This window comes from Phlebotomus papatasi, chromosome 3 (genome assembly GCF_024763615.1).
Source record: "Phlebotomus papatasi isolate M1 chromosome 3, Ppap_2.1, whole genome shotgun sequence".
In the NCBI taxonomy this organism is placed as follows: Eukaryota; Metazoa; Arthropoda; class Insecta; order Diptera; family Psychodidae; genus Phlebotomus; species Phlebotomus papatasi.
The window spans coordinates 71,249,811-71,274,959 of record NC_077224.1 but is presented as its reverse complement, the minus strand read 5'-3'; the positions used below and the strand labels follow the sequence as shown (position 1 = coordinate 71,274,959).

The 25,149-nt window shown below is 32.0% G+C and overlaps 2 protein-coding genes across 2 annotated transcripts in view; both read left to right on the top strand.

Annotated features, from left to right (window-relative positions):
* Window positions 1-5,722, top strand: part of LOC129808216 (probable G-protein coupled receptor Mth-like 1) — a 72,050-nt gene extending 66,328 nt beyond the window's left edge. Inside the window, exons 7-8 of the mRNA XM_055858022.1 lie at window positions 730-901; window positions 4,515-5,722. Coding sequence (XP_055713997.1) covers window positions 730-901; window positions 4,515-4,694 — 352 coding nt within the window. The 3' untranslated portion in view covers window positions 4,695-5,722. The remainder of the gene's footprint in view (window positions 1-729; window positions 902-4,514) is intronic.
* Window positions 5,723-5,821: 99 nt separating this feature from the next.
* LOC129808215 (guanine nucleotide-binding protein subunit alpha homolog) lies at window positions 5,822-22,219 on the top strand. The gene is made up of 5 exons (XM_055858021.1): window positions 5,822-6,089; window positions 6,223-6,361; window positions 15,719-15,924; window positions 16,024-16,155; window positions 21,455-22,219. The coding sequence occupies exons 1-5, from the start codon at window positions 5,838-5,840 to the stop codon at window positions 21,953-21,955; spliced, it is 1,230 nt and encodes a 409-aa protein (XP_055713996.1). The 5' UTR covers window positions 5,822-5,837; the 3' UTR covers window positions 21,956-22,219.
* The last annotated feature ends 2,930 nt before the right edge of the window (window positions 22,220-25,149 follow it).

The window sequence follows — 25,149 nt, the reverse complement described above, 5'->3', positions numbered from 1 at the left end:
TCCGATTAATAAATATGTAGCTTGAAATTGGATTGGATTTTCATTTCTTACGTAAATATGTTTTATCGAAAAAAAAATTCAGTATTCTCCATTTTGAAAAAGCACTTAGGTAAATAGGTTACTTATAACAGTTGTAACATGAGAACCATAGTCCGATTGCTGTAAAATTTTGACACAAATTTTGAAAGATGAGTGATTCGAGATGCATACATTAAGGATTTTTGATAAGGGCGCCATCTATGTGTTATTCTACGGAGTTATTGAACGACCTATTAATTATTAAGTTCATGAGTGATTTTAGAACTTAGATAAAGACCCTGAATTACATAGAATTATTTTGAAATCCTTTTTTAACCCTTTAAGGAAGAGAAGGTCAAAAATTTAGGGTCAGAAAAAATCGTTTTTTCTGACTTTTTAGAGCAAAATTTCATTCTTGGGTCACCGGTGACCCAATCGTCCTTAAAGGGTTAATGTCTCCGAAACACTATTTTGAAATTAGAATTGGGAAATCGAAAATCATTTTTTTCATAAAAAAAATAAATATTTGAAAATTTGTAAATTCCATTTATTTGACAATAAATAGAGCTACCGAACAATTCCATCAACCCTTGTAACGAGAAGAACTCGCAATTTCTGAACGGTGTGTCGAAGAGTTGTTTGGAGTGTATTTAGCAAGCAAATAAAACTGCACACATAATGTTTTTCTCACAGTGGAAAATTTACTTATAGAGCTGCTCTGGGGCGAGTTTGCCTGAAATTGGTGGTGGTCATGGGAGTGACATGGATAGCGGATGTGATTTCGTGGGCTGTCGGGGGTCCCAATTACCTCTGGTACGTGACAGACTTCATTAATGCCCTCCAAGGTGTCTTCATCTTCATTGTCGTCGGATGCCAACCTCAGGTTTGTAAATCCTTTCTATCCATTTCGTCCCTTTCTTCTAATAATTTGGTGATGTTAAATTATACGAATTTTTATTTAATTAATATTTACTTAAGCAAAATAATTTATTTAATATTTTCACTTTAAATCTTCAAGCGAAACAAGATTTTCTATAACAACAAATTTAAAGATTAATACAAGAGAGAGCATAAATTTTATTCAAAAGTGCTGATACTGAAACGGGTTTTGACATAAGTTATCAAGTGCACAAGTGCAGCAAAAATAATTAATGTACATTTTTTGGCACTAAAAATTATTTTAGGTTGCTTTTCATAATAAAATTGACATGATTTAGTTCAGTTATAAATTGCTTTTAATGGGCTTTTCAGAATTTAGATCCTTGATTTTTTTAATTTCCTTCAATTTGATAAAAAAAAACGCGAAAAAATCTCCTGAAATTTTTCATAAAAAGAAACTCACCACATAAATTGAATTGTAAAATCTCTATTTAATCAAAATTCCTTAAATCACGTAAGTTAATTTATGTGAGCAGAATTACATACAGGGGGGGTTGAAAGCGCTGAACTGCTTAGAAATGACATAAAAATTTGCAGTTTGAAGTTTAGAAACTGTAAAATAGGATAACATCACTGAAATTTAAAAGTGTTGAGCTGCTTACAAATAAGACCAGAAGCGCTGAATTGCCTATAAATTATTTTTTTATACTCAAGCACTACAAATCATGTTATTAACCGTTTTATAAACTTAGTGTTTAGAAAATAAAAAATATTAAAGTGCTCTTAAATGCGCTGAATTACTTATTAGTGAAGAAAAAGTGCAGAATTTCTTATTATACACATAAAAAAATATATTAAAAAGCTATTAGTATAGCTGATTAGACTTAGAAACGTAGAGTTTATTCTAAAACTTCTAAAAGATAAATTGAAATCACTGAAATTGATGTACTGAATTATTTATGGAGAAAGACTAAAGCGCTGAATTTATAATAAATCGCTTGTTTTCTATATTAAAATTGAAAAAGACATAAAAATAGTAACTAAGCTTTAAATATGGCCAGTGTTCTTGTAAAAGAAAGAACGCTGAATTGTCCAAAATTCACAAAAACAAAATTCTTTAAAACCTGATAAAAATTTGATTTATACCTAATGGCCTCTACACATTGGGAGCAATTTTTGTCAAAAATTGCTTTTTTGAAGGAAATTCCCTGCAGCGTTGTAGGGGGAAACGTCAAATTTCTGTCAGAAACGCAATTTTTGACGAAAATTGCTCCCAATGTGTAGACACCTTAAAAGAGGTGTAATGTAAATTCAGCAGTTTTCAAATTTGATAAAATCTCCATAAGTTATACTCATTCATTAAATAGCAGACGAAATGCTGAATTGAGCTAAAAACTTCTGAGTTGTTAAGTAGTGTCTATCTCTATAGAATGTTAGTTAATCACTTAAGTATTGAATTGTTCAAAAATTACTCTGCATAAACATTTCAAATTTTAAAATCAAAATTTCAATTGACCTAATTCACAATTGAAAATTTTACTCTTTGAGTATCGAATAAAGAACTTAAACGGATTTAAAAGTGATAAAATTTTAAGGAAAATAGTTTGAAAATGATTTTTCAAGTTTTCTTGGAAATCTATTAGACGCGGATTTTAGTTTAAAACTACTGAGTTTGGAATTCAGCATATTTAAAATTAGTTGAAATTATAAATATTTTATTTATTTATTTATTTATTTAATTGTACTTGAGCTGCATATATCCACGACATATGTTTTGCTTGCTTACAAACTTCAGACGTAAGTTGTAGTTTTCAGCGTCCACCGCGGTCTTAGCATTGATACCCAACCTCCAGAGCAAAACGGTGGAAAAGCTCCTTCGTAGATTGTTTATGCCAAACATCCATAGGATGCATATGTTTACAAAAATTACAAAAAATTCTCACGCGAAGCAAATTTAAGAAAATTACATTCTATTAATATTGGAATGCCAAAATCAAAGTATATCATGCAAAACATACATAACTTAATAAAACAAAACGAAAATAAAGCTTAAGGCAGAGGTGTGCAAGAACGGTTTCAAACCGAACAAACGTCAAATGAAGCTTGTACATCTATGGTTAAAATGCTACCTGAACAAACTTATTTTGACATTTATTCGGTTTCAACGGTTCTTGCACACCTCTGGCTTAAGGTAAGAGATGTCTGAATTTGTAAGACAAAATTCGTTTAGTTATTGTACTGATATAAGCGTAGTTGCTGGTTTAGACTAAAAAAGATATTCAAAAAGCACTAAGTTATAAATTTCCTATAAGAAGAATCAGTTAGACAACTGATTTGAATGCGCTGAATAACTTAGAATTATTCGTAGAATATTTGTAAAAAGTACACAAAGCCGCTGAATTGGACCTAAAAGCGTTGGATTGATTAATTTTTCTCAAGAAATTATTTCAACTGTAATTGTAATGGCTGATTTGGACTAAGTAAAAAATTCTGCAAGCAATATCATAAAACTTTATCATCAGAAAAATCAGTTAGAAATAAGGATATGATTTAAATGCGCTGAATTACTAGAAGTTAGGGAAAATACGCTGAATTTATCAGATTTATCCGTGAGATGTCTGTAAAAGGTAAGTAAAACCGCTGAATTGGATTTGAAAGCGCTGAATTAATTGCAATCAGTCGAGAAATTATTTCAAATCAAATGTAAATATAGGACTGAGAATATTGAACAGATGAGAATATTGTTCGCTTGAATGCGATTCCTGCCTCCACCCAGGCTTGAGCTGGGGCCTTTCGCTGCCCAGGCGAATACTTTAATAACTGAGCTATGGGGGCACTGTAAATGTAGTTACTGATTTGAACTTTGTAAGGAATTCAATTTGCACTAAGTTTGAAATTGCGGATCAGAATAAACATTTAGAATTAAGGATCTGATTTAAATACTGTGAATTACTAAAATTCAGTCGTAGTATGTTAGTAAAATCAAGCGACGTCGCTGAATTGGACTTTAAAGCGCTGGATTGATTGAATTTTATCGGAAAATTGTTTCAAAAGTAAATATAGTCACTAATTTAATTTAAGTAAAGAATTCTTCAAGCACTTACTTGAAAATTTAGAATCAGAAAAATGAGTTAGAAAATTTGGAACTGATTTGAATGCGCTGAATTACTTAAGGCTAAAGGAAAAAGAACTAAATTGCGTACGTTTGTAGAATATCTTTGAAAGGCATTCAAACCCGCTGAATTGGATTTCAATGTTCTGATTTAAATGCAAATTAATGAAAAATTGTCTCAAATGTAAATGTAGTCGCTGAGTAAGAAATTGAGGATCAGTAAAATCAGTTAGAAATCAGGATGTGATTTAAATGAGCTGAATTAGTACAAAATAATGAAAAAGCGCTGAATTACTTAGATTTATTCATTTAAATGTCGTGAAAAAGTCAGCGAAGCCGCTGAATTGGATTTTAATGCGCTGAATTGATTAAAATTAAGGCGTAAATTAATAACATTTTATTACATAGAATATGTTACGTGTATCTTAACATCATTGCTTTTGTTTTCTCCTTGAGTGATATGAACTTTTTACATTGTTGGCTCTTTTCTCTGGAACTTCTGCAGGTCTGGGCAGCTGTAAAGAGGATCTGTGGTTCAAAATCCAATCGAAGTGTGATGAATACCACAAATGGCCCTCAACACTCGAGTTCATCGCATGGATTGCCGTCAATGGGCGACACAATAACAAATAACACTTTTACCAACAATACAAGCACTAAAGTCCCAATGGAGACTGTTTGCTGAATTAAAAATTGAACGAGAGAGAGAGAGAGGTTTTCACTGCGTGGATCTGAGATTTTAACAACAATTCCTCATCGTCTTTTAACAATAATAATAATAATATTGAAGTCCAAAAGAGAAGCAGCTAATTGATGATTTCAAAACAGTGATGCATGGACAAATTTCTTCTTTATTTATTAATTGTGTTAAAACATTCGTTGATTTTTTTTCACATCACGCAACGAGAGAGTATTTATTTGTCAGTTTTTTTTTCTGTGGATTTTTTCGCGAGCTAGGAGAAATTAGTGAGCCAAAGTTTAATTTATCTTAGGAATGATTAGGATAAAAGAAAAACATGATTAGGAATGTAATGAGACAATAACAATTAATCCGTATTAATACAAAATAAAAACTCTGTATTACGATTAGGAATTTATAGATAATGCAATAAATTATGCAATAAGGTGGAATTGATGCGTGATTGAGCATCAAATTCTTTTGATAATCTTCTCTGTTTTTTTCTTATCAAAAATGGGGAAGTGTTTTTTTTTTATTTTTGTTTTCGTTTCTGTACAAAAGAATGAGAGCTGAAGAAAAGTGAAAAGTCATGGAATTTTGTGGATTTTTGTTCCTTTGAAGGAGAAATTCAATGCCTCTTGCCTTAAATATTTAGGAAATTTGAGAGAATATTTTTGAAATTTGAGCATTTTTTATGCGGAGGAATTGCGTTTGAAGACTGATTTTCTCCCCCCACAAAACCATCAAATCATGATTCATAAAAATTAAACATTTTATACTTATATCACACATTAATCATTCATTGCATTCAATGCAGAAATATCACTAAAAAATAAGGAACTTTTAAACATTTTCAACATTAAACTTTTTGATAATAAAAGTGAGTCTTGTAATCCCCCGAAGTAAATCTTCTTAAAAAATACTACTCTGTACCCGTTACCTACGTAAGATTTTATACTGATGTACTGCATTAAGAAGAAAATCAATTAAATTTTTCCTTCTCAATAAAATTAAAAGAGAAAATAAAGAAAAAATGAGTTTTCTTTGAAAAAAAATTAAATAAGGTTAGAAAAGCCAAGCTTTGGTAGCCGTTAGAGTTGGAGGGAGATTTTCAAAACGGCTTGTTGCAAACTTCACACCAATCGAAGTATGCCGATGTGTCAAAGTTCGGCAGTTTTCGTGGGATTTCAGCCCAATCTTCGTGCATTGTTGTCACTTTTTGCCCAGTGTGTGTGTGAAAAGATGGCGGAGACGTCGCGCTTCTCCTGCACAAAATGTTTCAATGATATTTTTACACATTTGCTGAGGATACATTTTAGTACGGAAGAATTGGAACAGAGATATAAGTCCCGGGAAATTGATAAATTGCTGGAGAAGGACAAACATGCCTTCCGGAGGCAGGTAAGGCAGCTGTTTTTGCATCTGTCCAACCCCATGAATGGTCATTGTTGTGCTTTTTCAGCTCCTTTTCATGCTAATTTTTCACTTCCTGCCCCCATCTAATGACAATATTTTGGCCTTTTCCCATCCCTAGGTTAAATTACTTCTTCTCGGTGCTGGTGAATCAGGCAAATCCACATTCCTCAAGCAAATGCGAATTATCCACAACATCAAATTCGAGGCGGAGTTGATTAGGGAATATCAACTGGTGATCTATCAAAATATCATCAAAGGTAGGGTCTTTTTACCTCAATTACCATCCCAATTGATCCTCTAATAGTCCAAGACAACATCCTCTACCTCATTTTCCTTCCCCTAAACCAATTTACCCGGTAAATTGGAAGGGAAAGTGCCTGTCCAACCACTTGCCAGTGAATCAATCAAAGTTCCCGGACAGCCCCCTCCATGTAAATTCCTCTTGACAATTGGGGCGCACTGGCCTCCGGAAATCCCCCAGCAATACGCCCCATACTGACCAGAGACCACAGCACGAGTCTCCAATTGCTCATCTTCTACATTTATTAATAATTAATTGATCGTAAAAATAAGAGAGTGAGAAAAACAGCCGAATAATTCGATATTTTTTGAGTCGTAAAAGTTTAATTCAGAGACGCACTCGCGGATCTTTTATTGTCTCTGGTGCGGTGTGAGTAAGAGCCCAACATCCTGGAGTAAGTTGGTGACAAAGAGAAAACTTTCACCCGCTCTCAGTAGAATACTCTGCGTCTCGTCCGGAAGCACGAAGAGTGGTTGGAAATGTTAATGTCGCTGCCTCACAGCAAATTGCGTGATTTCTTGGTATTTCCCAAGATGGGAGGGAGGGATGTTGACATTAAGACAGTTAATTGAGATTTTCGGAGGGTGGGTTTACTAAAGAATTTATCTTATTTACGTGAATTGGATACAGGGTGAATCAGAGAAAATGTCCCAACTTTCCTTTATTATTTCTTCATAAAAGTTTCACAATAGAATGAAACCTGTAATCTGTTATTAAGGAAGATTCTACTAAAGTATATTTTTAAAGAATTAGGGCAGAATCACATTGACAGGAAAATGCTCACAGTATTTCGTTAATTTTCGCATTTTCATTGCAATTCTTACGCAAATTCTCGATTACCGTATCACCTTATCTCATACTCGGTAGCACTAGGCGAAAATAATATAAGAACATTGAAGAAATAAAAAGAAAATGCAATAAACCATGATAAAAAAAACTACGATTAATTTCTCTTACAGTTTTTTTTTGTTCACCGTTTATCGAATTTTCGTTTTATTTCTTCAATTTTCTTATATTATTTTCACTACTTAGTGCCACCGAGTATGAGATAAGGTAATACGGTAATGGAAAAGTTGCGTAAGAATTGCAATGAAAATGCGTAAATTAACGAAATACGGTGAGGCTACGGCGAGCATTTTATTGTCAATGTAATGTGATTCTGCCCTTATACTCCTTGCTTTAATTCTGGAATGTCTAGATTCTAGAACGTAGAACAAGATTTGAGTTTTAAGATTTCGGTTTTCTTAAGACCCCTACACATTATTTTCTTTTTGTCAAATGAAGTATTTTGATGTAAATGACGTCAAAATGCTGGATCCTGACGAAAATGTTTAAATGCTTCGATGATTTTCCTGAGATTTCCAATTTCTATTTCAATTAATAGAATCCTGGAATATTGAAAATATATTTTGCGTTAAAAACTAAAAGAATCAAACGTATGTTTTTTTTTGTTTTTATTGATTTTAGATCAATGGAATTTTCTATTACAGTAGACTCTCGCTTATCCGTGGACCCTTTTTCCGGGTGACATAAAAAAAAATCCGTGAGGCAGTTGAATTTTCAAAATTTTGATGACACATTGTTCCCGTTTTGGGTTTTTTTTTGTTGAGCAAATGTGCTCTATCTACTGTAATTCTTACTCACTGTAACTTTTTTGGACAGTACGCATGTTTAGAGAGATTGCCGTATTCAGTCAGGTCAGGATTCACTTCATAAATTTTCAATGTAAACAAAAAAATCGTTGGATTTCAAACAATTTAATGGGTATCACTCTCAAAATCCGTATGACATTTTGGTCCCGCTCTCACGGATAAGCGAGAGTCTACTGTAATTTAATATTTAGTTTAATATTTTCAAAACCGTAGGGGAGACTGGGACAAAAAGTCACAAATCGAAAATTTCAAAATTCAATATCTTCCAAGGTAAAAAAGATAGCGGCTCAATTTTTTTTCTATAGATAGCTTCCATAGACGTTCTTTAATGCCGTAAGTTTCTTAGAATTCGAACAAGGAATTTAGAAAATAAAAAATATCGAATTTTTAGCCCTATTTTTCAAATATTTTCCTTGCAGAAGATAACAATTATTATCTACTTAATTTCCAAAATTGATGTATACTGGTGAATATTTTCTAAATAATTTGGATTTTTTGAATAAGAAATCCGCTATTTTAGAATTTCACAAAAGTTCTTTTCTACAGAAATCATTTTATTATAAATGGCCACTTGGGGTAAAAAGTAACAAAAGGTACAGAGAAAAAAGTAACAAAAAGTGAAGCAATTTCTGATGTCTCACGGCGAAAAGAAACGTCATTATCATGTTTCGCCGCTTGTTGTTTGCATTGGTCAAACGATTTGCAGTATTTTTTGTGTTTTTTTTTTTTCTAAAATAGCTTGAAAAGCGCTTTTCTCGTTTTCTCACTTTTCTCGCAGAGAAAACGGTGTTTTATAAAGGTGTAGATGAATAAATTTTCTATGAAAATATGTCCTCTCGGTATTTTTTCAAATTTACGGAAGCCCGTAATAAAGCGAATCAAAATAATCGATAAATGTATTTCCTTACAAAATAGAGGAATATTACTTCCACAAAGTTGTAGAGCGGTAAATTTCATATAAAACTGCGCTAATTAGAAATTTTTGAAGCGATCGAGTAGCTTGTAAAAAAATAAAATATTCGTTTTGTGACTTTTTTCCCTAGTCTTCCCTATTCACGAAATGCCCCAGCGAGCATACTTTATTTAAAAAAAAAACAGCGTTTTCAACATATTTTTGTTGAATCGATCAGCAAAAATATGCTGACCAGTTAGCAGTTCTCGAACGAAAAGTGCTAACCAAAATATGGAAATGGTAGGGGAAAGTACTGTCCATTCGAACGTTCATGCCTTCGAATAATGTGAAGCTTTAGTTTTCGTCAAAATGAAGCATTTTGAACAAAACAGCTTGTACATATATCTATCATCAAAATACTCCATTTTGACGATTTTTTTTAAATGTGTAAGGGCTTTAAAGTTCAAATATTGAAAGGAATTGATATAAATTATGAAGTTCTTCCTCTTTAATTTTAAAATAAATTAAGCATAAAGCTTTGTTTTTTTTTTAAATATTTAAGCCCAGTGCACCATAACTTTTGTTTGCAAAAATATTTTCTATATGAGAGTGAAAGAAACGTAGATCTGCTCATCTCGCTAACTCCCACTGGTAATTTTGAAAACATATCTACAAATAAAAATTATTGTTGGACATAAAGCGTCAAAAATCTTTAAACCAAGATAAATATTAAAGACCTTTAATATAAATAAAACGCTAAGACGGCGATGGCCGCAAGGTACGGTGGGGTTAACATGAGTTATTATAAGTTATTAATGGTAATGAAAAATAAATACAATACAATATAATATTAAACTTAACTCTTCAAACATTCTTTGTCTCAGAATTGAAGAGTGTTTAAGAAGAAATAGAATCTATTATAAGTTAAATCTTTCAGCAATAAATATTTAAATCAGTTTTTAAAAGCAAAAACATATTATTTACTTTATAAAGATTTTTAATTTTAAAAAATAATCTTTTTAAGTCTTTGATAGCCTCTACATATTGGAAGCAACTTTCTCCAAAAATTTCCTTCTTTTGAAGGAAATCGTCTGCACTTTTGTAGGTGAAAACGTCAAAATTTTGTCAAAAAGGCAATTTTTGACGAAGATGTCACCCAATGTGTAGAGGCCGTTAAAATGTTACAAATTTTACTATGTCAAATCTGAAATGAAATGTCAAACTATTTTAAGATTTTTTTTTTTAATTTTAAAGCTGTTTGGGAAGACCTTGGGAAATCTTGAAATCACTAATTAAATGAAATAATATTGGAATAGCATCACTAGCTTTTAACTCAAAATAGAAAATCATTAATTTTGACACAAAATTATTTAACTTTAAGTGGGACACTCTGTCTGAGACTCTCTGTATTTCATATCAAGAAACTCCTTTACAATTTAATGAATACCTACCTGCAGGAAGCTTTATTGATTAAATTCAGAAAATTATTACTGATAACGCAAATCAAATGGGTTGTTGCATATTGAATAACATTCGTCACTTCATACTAATTTTTCCTTCATTCTTCATTTGATTTCCTCTTGAGAAAAAAAAATAGTTTTAATTGCTTGATTTACTCTTTTCTCGTGGCTGTTTCATATTAAATTGAATGACTGATAACATTTTTCCATGGACTTTGTGTGGACTTTTGTAGAACAGGAAAAGTCGAATAATTCAAATTATATGGGACTTACTTTAAAGAGAAGTATAAGACCATTGTGGCTGAAAAAAAGCAAACTGCAATTCTCTTTCACAATAAATCAATGAAATGTGCGAATAGAATGACAATAAAATTCAGCTAAATTGATTAATTCACACACTTTTTCACTTAAGATTTATTCCATTGTAAAACTGAGGGGATTCCTAAAATTTTCTCAAGGGGTTAATATCTGTGAGTGGCTTAAAATTTTAAACTTGTGTACAATAGCGCAACTGCTTATTTGAAAAGCTTGTTATAGGCAATAAGGGTGATAGGGGAGACAGGGGTAAAATTAGCCAGCAAATGAAGCTTTTTTTTCGCGAGTGACTTGTGAAAAAATGATAAGGTTTGTCTAATATTTTTATGTTTCATAAGTAGCATTAGGATATTGGCTATATGAAACAGTGTAGTTCAAAGCTCTAAAATCCTTGCCTTTTTCTAGAGAGGATAATGAAAAAAGTATGACACATTGGTTGCACTTGCCCCGTCCTGGGTAGAAATAGCCACTTTTGGGGTACTAATTGCCACTAGTTTCCCAGATGAAATTTTAAACTGGAGATACCAAATATTGTTTCACTTGATACACTGAAGCCCACTGATGCTAAATATGTTACTTAAACCTAAAGAAAAGGGCTTTAGCCAACCTTTTTATGACATTTTTGTAATTGAGGCAAAATTAATGCAAACATTCTGAAAAAATCTATTTCTCAAGTTCCTCATACAAATGGCAATATTGCTTGGAATATCAATAGTACTTTTTCATCTAACAATTATCCATGGATTACTGAAAAATCATTGATAGTTTTAGCCCGCCGCGGAAGAGTGACTACAACTGCCCCGAGGGCTGTTTCAGTGCTTATCATCTTATATAAAAAAGTGGATAATAATTATCCAAGTGAAAAATATTTTTTAATTAGGTTTATTAAACCAGAAACGAGGTAAAACTATGAAATCTTGATTAGAAACTCAGAAAACCAAATGCGGGTCCAAAAATTGTAACATCAAATCTACAATTTTATACCCATTTTATAAAAATGCTTCTAAATTGTAGGATAACTGGATCAGACTTATAAATATTTCTGGAAATATGGGGATGTGTTCCTACTTTCATTATAAAATACTTTGCTCGATGTACATTTTAAGAAAAACGAGAAAAATCCACTGTCTACTTTTGCCCCTGCCTATAGGTACCCCGGTCTCCCCTATATTTAAGGGTTCGAATTTCTTTTAGATCACCAGAAATTTTCTATAGTATTAAAATTCTTTACATTGCAACCAGGGAATTTTACTTTACTTCACCCTTCAAGTCATAATGCAAATATGTATTTTCTAAATATTCTTTCTAAATATATTGTTAAAATTAAATATTTATCAGGACACTGCATATTAGATTTTTAGTTTGAAAACAGACGCATAGTATCCATAGCCGAAGATTCTTGATGAGAAAAAAACATTAAAAGATCTAGACTAGAAGATTAGTTTCAAATTCAAATCACTCTGTACCTCTGAAATATACTTTCAAGAACACTAGCTCAAAAGCAGTTATATATAATAATAATAATAATAAAGATAAAGAAAAAAAACATTTTCCTTCGCATTTCGCTCACGTTGTGGCAAAAGTACATATTTCGTGTTCGAATTTCGAAGTGTTTCGAATGATAACATCGGCCAATTTTCACTTGTTGTAAGGAAAAATAAAGATTTGATTCTCATAGTCACAGATTAACTCTTTTAAACGAATTTTTACGGTTATACTTCTCATTTTTTCTATGTTTGTGTAAATATATTTAGTTTATAAATTCGAAAATGAATTTGAATTCTTTGATGATCAACGACATTTTGTGGAAATCGAGTTCCATTTATCTTGTTTTTTGGGATTGTGCGAAAACACGTCCTTAGATTTTTTTTTGAATATATTTTAGAGATTATCTAGGCGGATATTCCGTCCTTATCCGAAAATCCCGTGGAACCATTCCAAATACCGATTTTTCAAGGTCAAAGGTTAAAAAGGCTCGAGAGAGCGTATTAGGTAATGATTTCTTCATAATCACACCTATTTTTCAACCGAAGGGCTTAATATTTGGAATTGTTGGTAAGGTTTGGAATTTCTGACCCCTCAATCGATTTCAATCGGTTTTGAACCGGTAATGAACCGATAATGAACAAACAAATTTTTTTATCTGAGATTCAATATTGCATTACTCCTAAAATATTTTCAGCGATCTTTTGAGTAATTTATGAATCGTTTGAAAACCAGTAAACAGTAAATGATCTGAAAGTAATTAGAAACTTTATTAGAAAAGTGGTTGAGGAATAAAAACGGATTCAAACATGAAAATTTATCAAGTAATTAGCTGAAATTCTTTACAAAATCTTCTCACGGCCTCTACACACTAGTAGAATTTTTTTTGAAAAACGCCTTTTAAAGGAAAATTCCCCTATCCTTGTAGGCAGAAACGCCAATATTTTTTAAAAGGGCAATTTTTGACGAAAATTGATTCTAGTGTGTAGACACCAAAGAATAAATAATTGTCAGTACTACATTTGATTAGTAAAGAGTCCATATTCAAAAAAAAATCGCCTACGCTTAGGAAAAACTGTCAAATATGTACATAAATTTCTCTAGTCCGTAGAGGATATCAGTCAAAAAATAATTCAAATTGATCATGAATCGATATTTGTACTATTCTTTATTTGCAAAGATGATTTATGATTATAAGACCTTAGAAAATATTCAAAATAAAAATTGAAGTAACATTGGAATAGAATCATTAGTTTTTTATTCAAAATGGAAAATCTATAATTTTAACACTAAATTATTTAACTTTAAAAACTAGAATTTCGAATGTTTTGAAAGCTTTCATAATATAATGGTTCCGACACATCTTTTAGATCAGAAAAATTTCATGTAATCGAAATTCACACATCTTTCTTTCTCAAATATTTTGCATATGTCTCTCCCACTCTTTCGGATTCTTCTTCTTCATTTAAACATCATACCAATTAATTTTAGTTCAGTTGAATTTTGAGCGCGAAAGAATGAGATAGTCGACTGCTCAGGATAAGAAACGAACAACTCACAGTAGGCAAATTTTACAGGAGAGCGATTTGAAGCTGAGATTTTACATGCAGAGTATAGAACAGAGGCGTGCAAGAGCCGTTGAAGCCGAATAAACGTCAAATGAAACATGTACGTCAATGGTCAAAAAGCTACCAGAACAAACTTATTTTGACGTTTATTCGGTTTTAACGGTTCTTGCACACCTCTGTATAGAACTTTTGAGATTTAAAATCTCTATAAATTTGAAAATAATTATCTTTCAAGTATAATATTCACAGGGAAGGTAGAGGGTATAAAGAAGTATCCAAAAACAAAGCTTGTTTCTTGCAAAACAAATGAGAAAAAAAGTGATGTGAATTTTGACTTAATGAAATTTTCCTGATTTAAAAGGTGTGCCAGGGCCATAAAATTCTGTTTTTTACTGCGTGGGACACTTTATGAGACTCCCTGTATTTAATATCAAGAAATTCTTTCTTAAATTTAATTTGATAAGAATATTTCACCATTTTAAGAATAAAAAATTAAAGATTTCTTTATAATAATAATAATGCTGGCACAAAATTTCATGATGGAGCAAGGCCTTCCCGCAAGGGGATTTCTAGACATGCATTATTATTTTTTCTTGTACGGGATGAGGTTGTCAGTCCCATGCTCGTGGAATCAAGTGCAATGAAGCTCACTGGATGCAATCCGAATACCTTTAACGCCAGAAAAATTCCTGGTGACCTAAAGAGGATTCGAACCCGGGATACTTGCATCATAGATCGAGTGCTCTACCACTTGACCCATCGAGTGCCTCTCTTTTATTATAGCCTCCACTAATTTTTAGAACTGGAAAATTTAATGAAAAAATCACAATTTACATCCCTCTCTTTCTCAAACGTACACAGTAAGAAAAATTACAACCATAGTGGTTGGTAATTTTTGCACGAGCATTATGGTTTTGAGGTTTGTGTATTGGCAAAGTGGTGTATTGTCAATTTTATAAAATGGCTTCCTGACTATAATTTTGATTGTAGAGCAATTTTGTTCGGTTTATGTGTATTATCTGTGAAAAGTCTCTGTATTAAACAAAGAAAAAAAGAGAAAAAAAAAGAAAAAAAGAAAAAATATGAAGAGAGGGTCTGGGACTTGAACCCATAACCTTTGCGTTGATGGTCTCGCGTTTTCCGGCTGCGTCACGAACTTCCTTACTTCTCTTAAGCAAATGGCCAAGAGTTGCATCGTCAATTTTTCTAATTTACATGATGCTTCCTCTGTTTTCTGTTATTACATAATTATTCCTCATTTTTTACGACTGAGGCATATTTTAAGAATCCAATGCATGATTCTAGAAGACAATTAGACAGTTAGAAATGCGAAAAATGACTAAAATCTTAGAAAAATTGGAATAGTAAACAATGAAATTTTGACAGTTCTCACACAAATTTTCCAATACACAAATTTCATTACACAAACTTAATTTTACTAGCATTATGTTAGTATCGTACTGGAAATATGATAGTAATTTTATAATTTACAACCAAAATGCTTGTGACATTACACAACTTTTCCCATACACAACCTTATTTCTCACACAATTTTTTACTGTGTACTTCATGTGACTAGATCACTCTTTCGTACTCTTCTTCTTCTCGTGAACATCACAACAAATTGAATTTGAATGCGAAAGAGTGGAACAGACATATACAATACGTTTGAGGAAGAAAGGGATAGAGATTTTGATTTTATGAAATTTTCTTGCTGATCTTTTTTTACCAATTTTTTATTTACAAACAGAATCGCAATTTTCATAAGATAAAACAAGTTTATCATATCCCTTTTTTTGGATACTTTATTTACTACAATTTATTTAATTTATGTGAGATATTAACCCCTTTGTCGAAGATTAACTCGTGCCAACGATAGGATAATTAAATTACACTGAAATTGCTCTCATTTTTATCTTGTTCTTTTGCGCGGGGGACCAGGAATGCAAGTGCTGGTGGATGCCAGAGAGAAACTGGACATTCAGTGGGAACATCCGACATCAGAATTAGCGGCGAATCAAGTGAAACTGTTCCATGGAACGGGCTTGGATCAGGAGCAATTTGCACAATATGCCTCAACCATTCATGTCCTGTGGCAGGATAGAGCCATAAAGAAGGCCTATGACAGGCGGAGAGAATTTCAAATTGTGAGTTTGTTGTAACAAAAGGTTTTTTGCATTCTTTGTGTCCAATGGGGTGTTGACCGGCTCAATTTATTTATTTATTTTTTTTTGTACTTTATTCAGAGTGACTCTGTGAGCTACTTTCTCGATGAATTGGAACGAATAGCGAGATTCGACTATGTTCCGTCAACGAAAGACATTCTTCACTGTCGGAAGGCGACGAAGGGTGTCTATGAGTTCACAATTCGAATACAGGTGAGTCTCTGTTCAATTGCTTTTTCTTTTTCTTGGAAAATGTTTATCTTACGGGGAAAATTCATGGTTTGAATTGCTTGAAAAAATATACGAGCAATATAATTATACGACTAACTTGATAATAATAGTTTCTCTCCCCAAAATACGTAAAAGACGTAAAAACTTCATGTTTAGAAACATTTTTTAGTAATAAAGTACTTAATTTATGAGAAATTTTAAGGTAAAAAATTAATTTATTTGAAATAGAAATATCTCTTAATTTAAGAGAGAACTGTACATTTTAAAAATGAAAGAATTATGTCATTTAAAGGAATTATTTCATAATTAGGAAGTTTGTTTCATCAAATTGCTTTCCTTGAGATGATCGAAAAGAAGTAGTTCGAGAATTTTGCACATTTTGCAAAAGTTTTTTATTCTGTCCATTGAACTTGTGAAACTTGATACTATCTTGTTTAATGTTTAATCTTGAGTATCAATTTTATGAGAATAATTTCAGATAAAATGCCATACAAATGTTATTAATATTATTTTTCTTTGCTTGTGCAATAAATTGATATAAAATTTCTCGAATGATTTGACAAATAATTATATTGAATTAGACAAAGTACAAGAATTTTATCTTTGTGGTAGTAGTACATGAAGCATATGCTGCTTATGATAATGCATCTTCTTAGGAAAGGCAAAATGTTATTTTTAGTAAAAGAAACAGTTAAATATTCTAAAACGTATCAAATGTATTTATAATTTAAAAAAATGGCAAAGCATTACATCTTTGCGGAGTGCTCGAAATCACGAGAAAGAGCTCTCCGTGTATTATCTTTTTACATGGTTTTTAAATGCATATCGGTTTACTCCCAATTTAATTGATTCATAAATTAAGAAGACAATTCTGAATTAAGAAATTGCTTTAGAAAAGCATATTTTAGAATATTTTAGCATGATTAAAAACAAATAAGAAGTAGATCCGAGACCGAGAGTGGTATATCATTTACGGGTACTTTACCGATTCATGAACGATTAAGTCTAAGTTAGAATTTCAAGATCTTTGAAAAATATTCTAATTTAAGTAAATTGATTGAAAAATATTCCGCCCAAAATGGTTAAACTTTGACCTTCGAAAATTCGATATCGAGTTGTTTTTCGGACATAGGTGTTTAAGGACGAAATATAATAATTTATTTATTTCGATGTAACCGGGCTTTTATTGCCATTTTGTACATCGTTCAGTTTACAAGTTTATTATTCAGTTTACAATGTTTCGTGAAAAATGTCCATTCAGACGCTTCAATCATTTGCACCGGGCGGGACTCGAACTCACAACTGTGACAGTCGAGCCAGGGGTCACACCGCCCAAGAGCCGAACGCTCTTACCAATTGCACCACGGACCCCCTAGGACGAAATATTCATCTTGAGTACCTCCAAAACATATTCAAAAATAAGAAAATCGAGGAGCCGTTCTCGAAATCAACCAAAAAAACATAGTTCTGGAAGGGAAGGAAGAAGGTGGAAATAAAAAAGAAAATGAGCGTCCTAGATAATGTTGACTTACTGGAAGGGAGTCGTCGAAGACCGGAATTCGATATCTTTTACCGTTTGCCCTCTTTCCATGTCACAACTGAAAAACAAAGTGGATTATATAAATGTTCTCTCTTTGAGTTCGAAAAGAAAAATCATTTAACAAGGTTGGGTCAATTTTGATTAAAAAAAATATGAAAAAAAATCATTTTTGATTTTTTAAAGGATATAGAAACCAACTGAAAGGGGTGGGGGAATTCCATTTTCGAGATTATGTCATTTTAGGAAGGTCATCGAAGTCGATATCTCTTACCGTTTGAATTTTATATGAGTAATTGTATAAGTACTGACATGAGAAATGGTATTGGAAATAGGAAGATGAAAACTTCCTCCGGTTGCGTCAGGGTTGTCTATCCTTTCAGGACAAGAAAAACACGTAGGTCTTTGCTAAAGCTTTCGACGCTAACAACTTGCCTTCCTCAGTGGCTAAAGGGAGGGAAATTTTTATTTGAGACAATCAATCTATATTTCTTTGTTTTAAACAACTCATAGTTTGTTTAAAACAAGTTTTCCTTGCAACAGTTTTTTTTTTTTGGAATCAATTTGTACCTAGAGAAGATATTTGTTTGTTCCAAAAAGTTTTCTTTACAATTTTGTTAGATTTTTCTTTTGGAACCGTTTTGATACGGTGGAATGTCTACAAATTTGAGTTCATTTCGATTTATACAAATTTGTTCCTGAAAGTTGGAATAGAATTTGGTGCACTCGGCTGTTTTGTTTCCACTGTCAGGAACAAATTGGTACATTATTTTTTATAACAATATTATTCCTACATCTGTAACATATTAGTTCCAAAAATTTTCGGTGTCCGTGGACGAGGTAATTTTTGGAACGAATTGTTACTCATATGGGGAATCTTTCTATTCCCATTGTCGGGAACAAATTCGTGTAAGTGATTTCGTCTTACAGTTAAGGCCTATACTTCAGTCGAGATGGATTTCGGTGGCGAAAGTTCATAAGGAACATCAAATAGAAATCAATTTAACTCTTTCCGGACCGCAGCATATGCTGCAAGCTAATTTCACTATTTTTTGTTCAAAAATATTTAAGCTCAGAAATTAATTGAGGTCCTACAAAAAATATCTTACATTTGGACATCCTTATAGTTTTTAATCATCGCCAGGAATAGGATTTTTATCAGTTCTGAATATTTAAAAAAAAAACATCGTTTTTCACAGAATATTCATATGCTGCTTTGGGCACTCAGAGTCCCAAAAGAGACGAAAGATTTAAAAGTATTTTATACAGACGCGTGCGCATGACATAATCATATGCGAGTGCTGTCAGCAGGAGGGGAAGGGAATCTCGAATTAAAAAGTGAAATTATGTAGCGCGAAAATAGCCACAGATTTGGCGTCCTCTTCGCTTCGTTATTTGTGCGAGAGAAGGGATAGGGGAAGTGCTTATAATTTTGGACAGTCTGTGAAAAGGACCAAGAGAAATAAATTTCTCTAATGATAAGGGGGGTTCATCTCATACGACGATGAGAGTGGACCGTTGGGCTGGTGAAGATTGGTGCAGTCACGCGAGGTGCTATATCCATCAGCACCCTATGACCGCACTCTACTCTTCACCCGCCTTGAGCCCGTTAGGGCTGACGCCTGACTTAGGAGCGTCTGTTCTGGAGCAGAAAAAGCCTCACCTGTCGGTTAGAGCTAACTGCCACACTTTATTCACAAATTTTCACTTTTTATATAATTTGCCATGCACTCCCACTTTATGACACATATTAAATTTGGAGCAGTGGCATGACCTAAATTACATTCTTTGTTTTCACCTATATTCTTATGACATATTTTCAATTCTTGCTTACATAATTTAATTTAATTTAGTGCATTTTAACTTCCTAAATCTGTTCAGCTTCCGTGTGCTGAACAGTCTGCTTATAAGCATCGAAGTTCCAAGTTTGAAGTGCGATATTTTCTATACTAATTGACATTTCTTGTTACTCTCTTTTCAGAAGGGTTGTTTAGAAACTTAGCAAGCTATTTATCGTCTTATTTTTATTAAAATTAGTTTTAATACGTTTAAAAATGAATTAATAAGTAGAGGTGACCTTGGCTCTTATTTTGGACAACTTGTTTATTAATTTGGCCAACTTGGCTGTAAATTTGGACAGCTAATCCGCCTCAACAGGATGCCCATTGTTCTTCATTTCATGAACCAATCTTACCAAGTCCTCTTCCTGTTCATGTAAGGGAAACGTAGAATGTCACAGAAGCCCGGAAACTTTCCATATCATTCATTAAAGTGAGTTGACTTCGATACTCCAAGTACGTGCAGATTCGCTCATTCCCTGACCTTTCCGGGAGCCTTTCAAGGCATTTCTCGCTACATCTCTTTCGTAGAGATGATGCTCCTTTGTTTCTCCAGGCATTTGTCCAACCTAGTCATCACAAAAGCTAAAACTTCACGAAATTTCGTGAGAAAAACACCTGTCCAAAATAAGAATCATCACCTCACTGGTAAATGTCTTAAAAAATTTCCCATTTTTCACACGAAAAATATAATTCACAAGGCAAATCTTAGTTCAGGTCAAATGTACAAATCATCAGTAACGTGAATCAACACAATATTCAATGAATATTCAATAATATTACTCAAAAACAGCGAACAAACTTTGTTAGTACTTCACCAAAACTAAATAAGACTGAAGTAAGCCACGAAGTTCTGTCATATTTCTCGTAAGCTCACACTGAATTTTCAACAAAGCAATTTCAACTCAAATCATATTCAAAATTTAACGTATTTAGTGTCAAAATCTTCCAAAAAGAACAAATATTTAGATAGAATTCATTTTTCATCAAATATTGGAATAAAAATCCATCATTTTAATCAATTTATTTTTAGTGTCCAATTTTACCCTCAAAGTGTCCAAATTTAGAAACTGTCCAAAATTATGAGCACTTACCCTACGATTTTATACTAGACGAGCAATTTTTTTTTGGAACAAATTCGTTACTAATATTGGGTATCTTTTTGTTTCTCCTAGAAGGTACAAATTTATTACAAAAATTTTCGGTGTCCGTAGACGAGCTGATTTTTGGAACAAATATGTGCCGAATTTTTTTACCGTTAGGCGAACACTTTCATTCTTATTCGAAAATACCGTTGAATCATTCGTAAGAACGGTTTTTCAAGGTCAAAGGTTAAAGAGGCTCTAGAGAGCGTATTTCTCAACTGAATGGTATCATATTTGGGCTTACTAGAATGGTCTTGGAATTCCTGACAAGCCTGAAAAATTTCAATTGGTTATGAATCGGTAATAAACCGATTATGAATCGATAACCATTCTTTATCCGAAAATCAATTGTATTAGTCCTAAGGCGATCTCTTGAGAGATTTATGAATTGGTTTATCTCAAATGTGAACCGGTAAATGATAAAATCGTAATCTCTGACCCGGTCTTGATGGATTAAACTTTTCATATTATTTATTTTTGATTTATAAATTTTTTATTCTAAGCATAAATTTCTCAATCAAAAATCCCCACAGTCAATGGGAGAGAAACAACTTTCCAATATAAAGTATGTAATGTATACACAGATAAAATATCGGGCAAAATTGCAAAATTAATTGCAGTGCAAAAGATAAAATCTCTCATTCACCATGTTCCATTTGATCTCTTGGGCGTCTCTCTCTCTCTTGGGAGGGAGTCTGATTGGAAGTTTATCTCTCTAAGCCTTATGGTCTTTTGTGTTTTTTTCTGGGTGATTGTTGCAGAACATTCCATTTTTGTTTGTGGACGTGGGTGGTCAGCGAACACAGCGTCAGAAGTGGACAAAATGCTTCGACAGCAGTGTCACATCGATAATCTTCCTGGTGTCTACGTCAGAATTTGACCAGGTTCTGGCTGAGGATCGCAAAACGAATCGTTTGGAGGAGTCAAAGAATATCTTTGATACAATTGTGAACAATGTGGCATTTCAGAAGATAAGCATCATTCTGTTTCTCAATAAGACAGATCTGCTGGCACTGAAAGTGCGCAATCCTGAGACTGATATCCGCTGGTACTATCCTCAATTTACGGGGAATCCCCATTCAATTCTCGATGTACAAAATTTCATTCTGCAAATGTTCATGAATGTGCGTCGCAATCAGCGATCAGCTGCCATTTATCATCACTTCACCAATGCCGTTGACACCCAAAATATCCAGGTAGTCTTCAATTCTGTCAAAGATACCATCCTTCAGAGGAATCTCGCTGCCCTTATGCTTCAGTGATCCACTTCCCCGGATCCTGGGTTCATCCACAGAAAAATAAATAAATAAATAAATAAAAAGGAGGACGGAGGGACAAGGTAAGTGCTCTCTGATTCTTTTTTTATTTATTTCGCCACGAAAAAAAAAGAGGACACAATTTTTGCCATATAAAAAAATGAGGATAGGGATGATAGAAAAATTTAAAAAAAGAACGTGGATTATTAAAAAAAAGGAAGGGGCTTGAGATGAATTAAAGATTAATAAAAAAAAGAAAAGAAAACAAAAGTATAATTTATATGAATAATTGTTTCATACCAGACCAAAAATTATTAAACATTACATTTTTATAACCCATTTATCGCATTAAAAGAATTAAGAAAAAAAACAAAAAAAAAAAAACGGGAAAAAGATGGGCTAAAAGGAAGAAGAATTTTGTTGACACTCAAAAAAGGCTAATTTTTCGTGCCTTCTCTTTTTTACAATTTTTGCTATTAACATTTATTAAATAAAAAGGATTAAAAAAAGAAGAAGAAAACATAAATTAACAATTGATGAAATTTTTAAAAGCAACTCTCTCATTTTTATAGAAAACTTTTACAAAAATAAAAATAAATAAATAAAATTTAAGAAAAAAAAGCTCAACAGCAAAATGCCAACATTTTTTCATAGCATTTTTTTATTAGTGGTCAAAATTGAAAATTTTGTAATCTCAAAAAAATATGTGATATCTAATTATTAACAAGAAATTTAAAAAAGAAAAAAGAAGAAAAAAAAGATCTGGAAAATTTAGAATAATAATTCCTTTGTCTTCGTGTAATTTTATCAAATTTATGGGAAAAAGAAATGCATGAAATTTATTCTTTTTCAAAAAACAGAAACAAAATCTATCATTAACTTTAAAAAAAAATACTGCCTCTTTCAAGCAACAAAAAAATCTAACACAAAGTATAATTAAACTTTGATGGTGAACAAGTAAAATGTAAATCTCTGTAATATAGAAAAAAAACAAAAGCATTTTTATATAAATTAAAACACTTTAACTAGAGGCTGATTTCCTAAATAAAAAAAAGAAGAAAAAAAACAAGAATTAACGATTAAATAAAGAAAATCGAACAAGAAATGTGCGCAGAAAAAAAAGTCTTTAAGAAACCAATTAAAAAGGGTTTTAATTTATTTCTCTGTAAATATTTTTGAGTGTGAAAATAAAATGCAGAAGACAGTATTGAGAAAAATTCTTAACCATTGCATTTGTTATGAGAGGAGGCTTTCTAATTGAAGTGCAGTGCAAAGGAAAAGCTAAAATTTTCCTTAAAAAAAGCTGAAACTTGAGAATGATATGTCGCTTCTCTTTTAAGTATTGAAACATTTTGATGGTCCCGATTACTGTTGTTTTCTGTGTTGGTAATTTTTGTTTTTTGTCATATGGAAATTAGGAAATCCTTTCAATTTTGTGATACATCCTAATTTTAGGAATTTTAAAACTGGATTTTCAGCGGTGTCTTTCCGCAGAGTCCAAGGATTTCACCTATTAAAAACCGTCATGGACTTCCGCGTACAACGTTAAATTCTCATCTTGAAGCTAAATTCTCACAGGGGCCGTATCCTCCAAATGTGAGAGTTTGATTTTGTGGGAAAAGCCAACTCTCCGTGTGGAACTCGCCTATTTGGTATCCACGAAATTTTCGATTGGAAATTTTCTCATCAAAAATCGGGGAGAATTCTCGATTAGTATTCCCGGTGAGAGTTTGATTAATTTACATAAAAAATAAGCAAATAAATTAAAATATCGCATTTTTTAAAGTTTTAAAATGATTATTTCACTTAATAAATACAATTTCCGTATATTTATAATAAATTTCAATGAAGTTTTTTCTTAATAAACTGTACAGGAATTTCGAACTTTTTTCTAGTTATCTCTTATTATTTTTCTAATTGTTTGATTTTGATACCAATCATTTTCCAAATTGTTTATTATTTTAATATTATCTTGTTTCAGCTCTCGTAAATAAGAAAACGGTTGTGGCCATTTAATGATTAGATCTTTGATTAACCTATTTATATTCTTAACAAATACGAAATTGAACAGATTTTTAGAAGTTTACTTGGCCGTGATCTCTTAATTTTTGTTTTAACTAAAACCGGAGAAAAAAGATCGTATAATTTATAGGGAGTTTATCGGAAAAAGGTTCTTTTTTAGTAAGTTGAAATTGTTACATCTCAAGAACCAACAAAACTTATATTTTAAGCAGCAAATTAATATCAGTTATTATAAAATTAATAAATGGATAATAATTGAACAAATATTTAAAGATCGTGTAGTTACGTGTTCTTCCTTAAATTTGCTTAAATTAGAAAAAATTTATTGAGTAATATTCTTGATATTCGCATCTATATTAACCCTTTTTTATTTGACATGCAATCTAAGAGAAATTGTAACTTCTCTATTGAAAAACTATTTACAATGCTTGAAACGCTTTTGTTTAGATTAAAATAGTCTTTATTTGAGAAAAATCCTTCAAATACTCCATGTAAAATAGAAAAGAAAACGGGTAATGTGTAGAATTTTCCGTGAAAAACATATCAATTTTGAATTTTACTCTTGAGTGATTGTATATATCAGTATCTACTAAATTTAAAATTTTCTATGATCTTTGTGTTTTTCTTAAATTGACTATAGTTCGTGTATTTGTTCTTGTAGAGATAAAACCGGATTCTGAAAGGGAATAAAATTCTATATCTAAATTCTCTAATAATCGAGAAATCCTGAAACTGCCATTAAAATAGCGGAAGTGTGACTTGTTTATGAAACATTGCGAAAATATCATGAATATTTGACGAGGTTCTCAAGTATTGCAAAAATGTTACAAAAATACTCGTCAAATCCGAAAACAATACCAAATTAGCTAGTAAGAAAAATTTTCTTGGCGAAAACTCGTAACCTCTTAACGTTTTAACATTTAATATGCCTTGTGGCTTGAAAATTGGATCGAAAAATCACAAAAAAAAGGGCAGATAATCCTAATCGGCTTATGTAGGTGAGATTCTTAATGTGAGCTAACTCGGAATGTATGCAAATTAAATTTAGAGCTGAAGTTGGGGGACGCCATTCAGTTATCTTGAATGAAATTCGTGAAATTACACAAATTTTGTATTTAAACCAAAATATCAAGGATTTGGATGAACTGGCACAAAAGTAATATATAGGTGAAATGTAG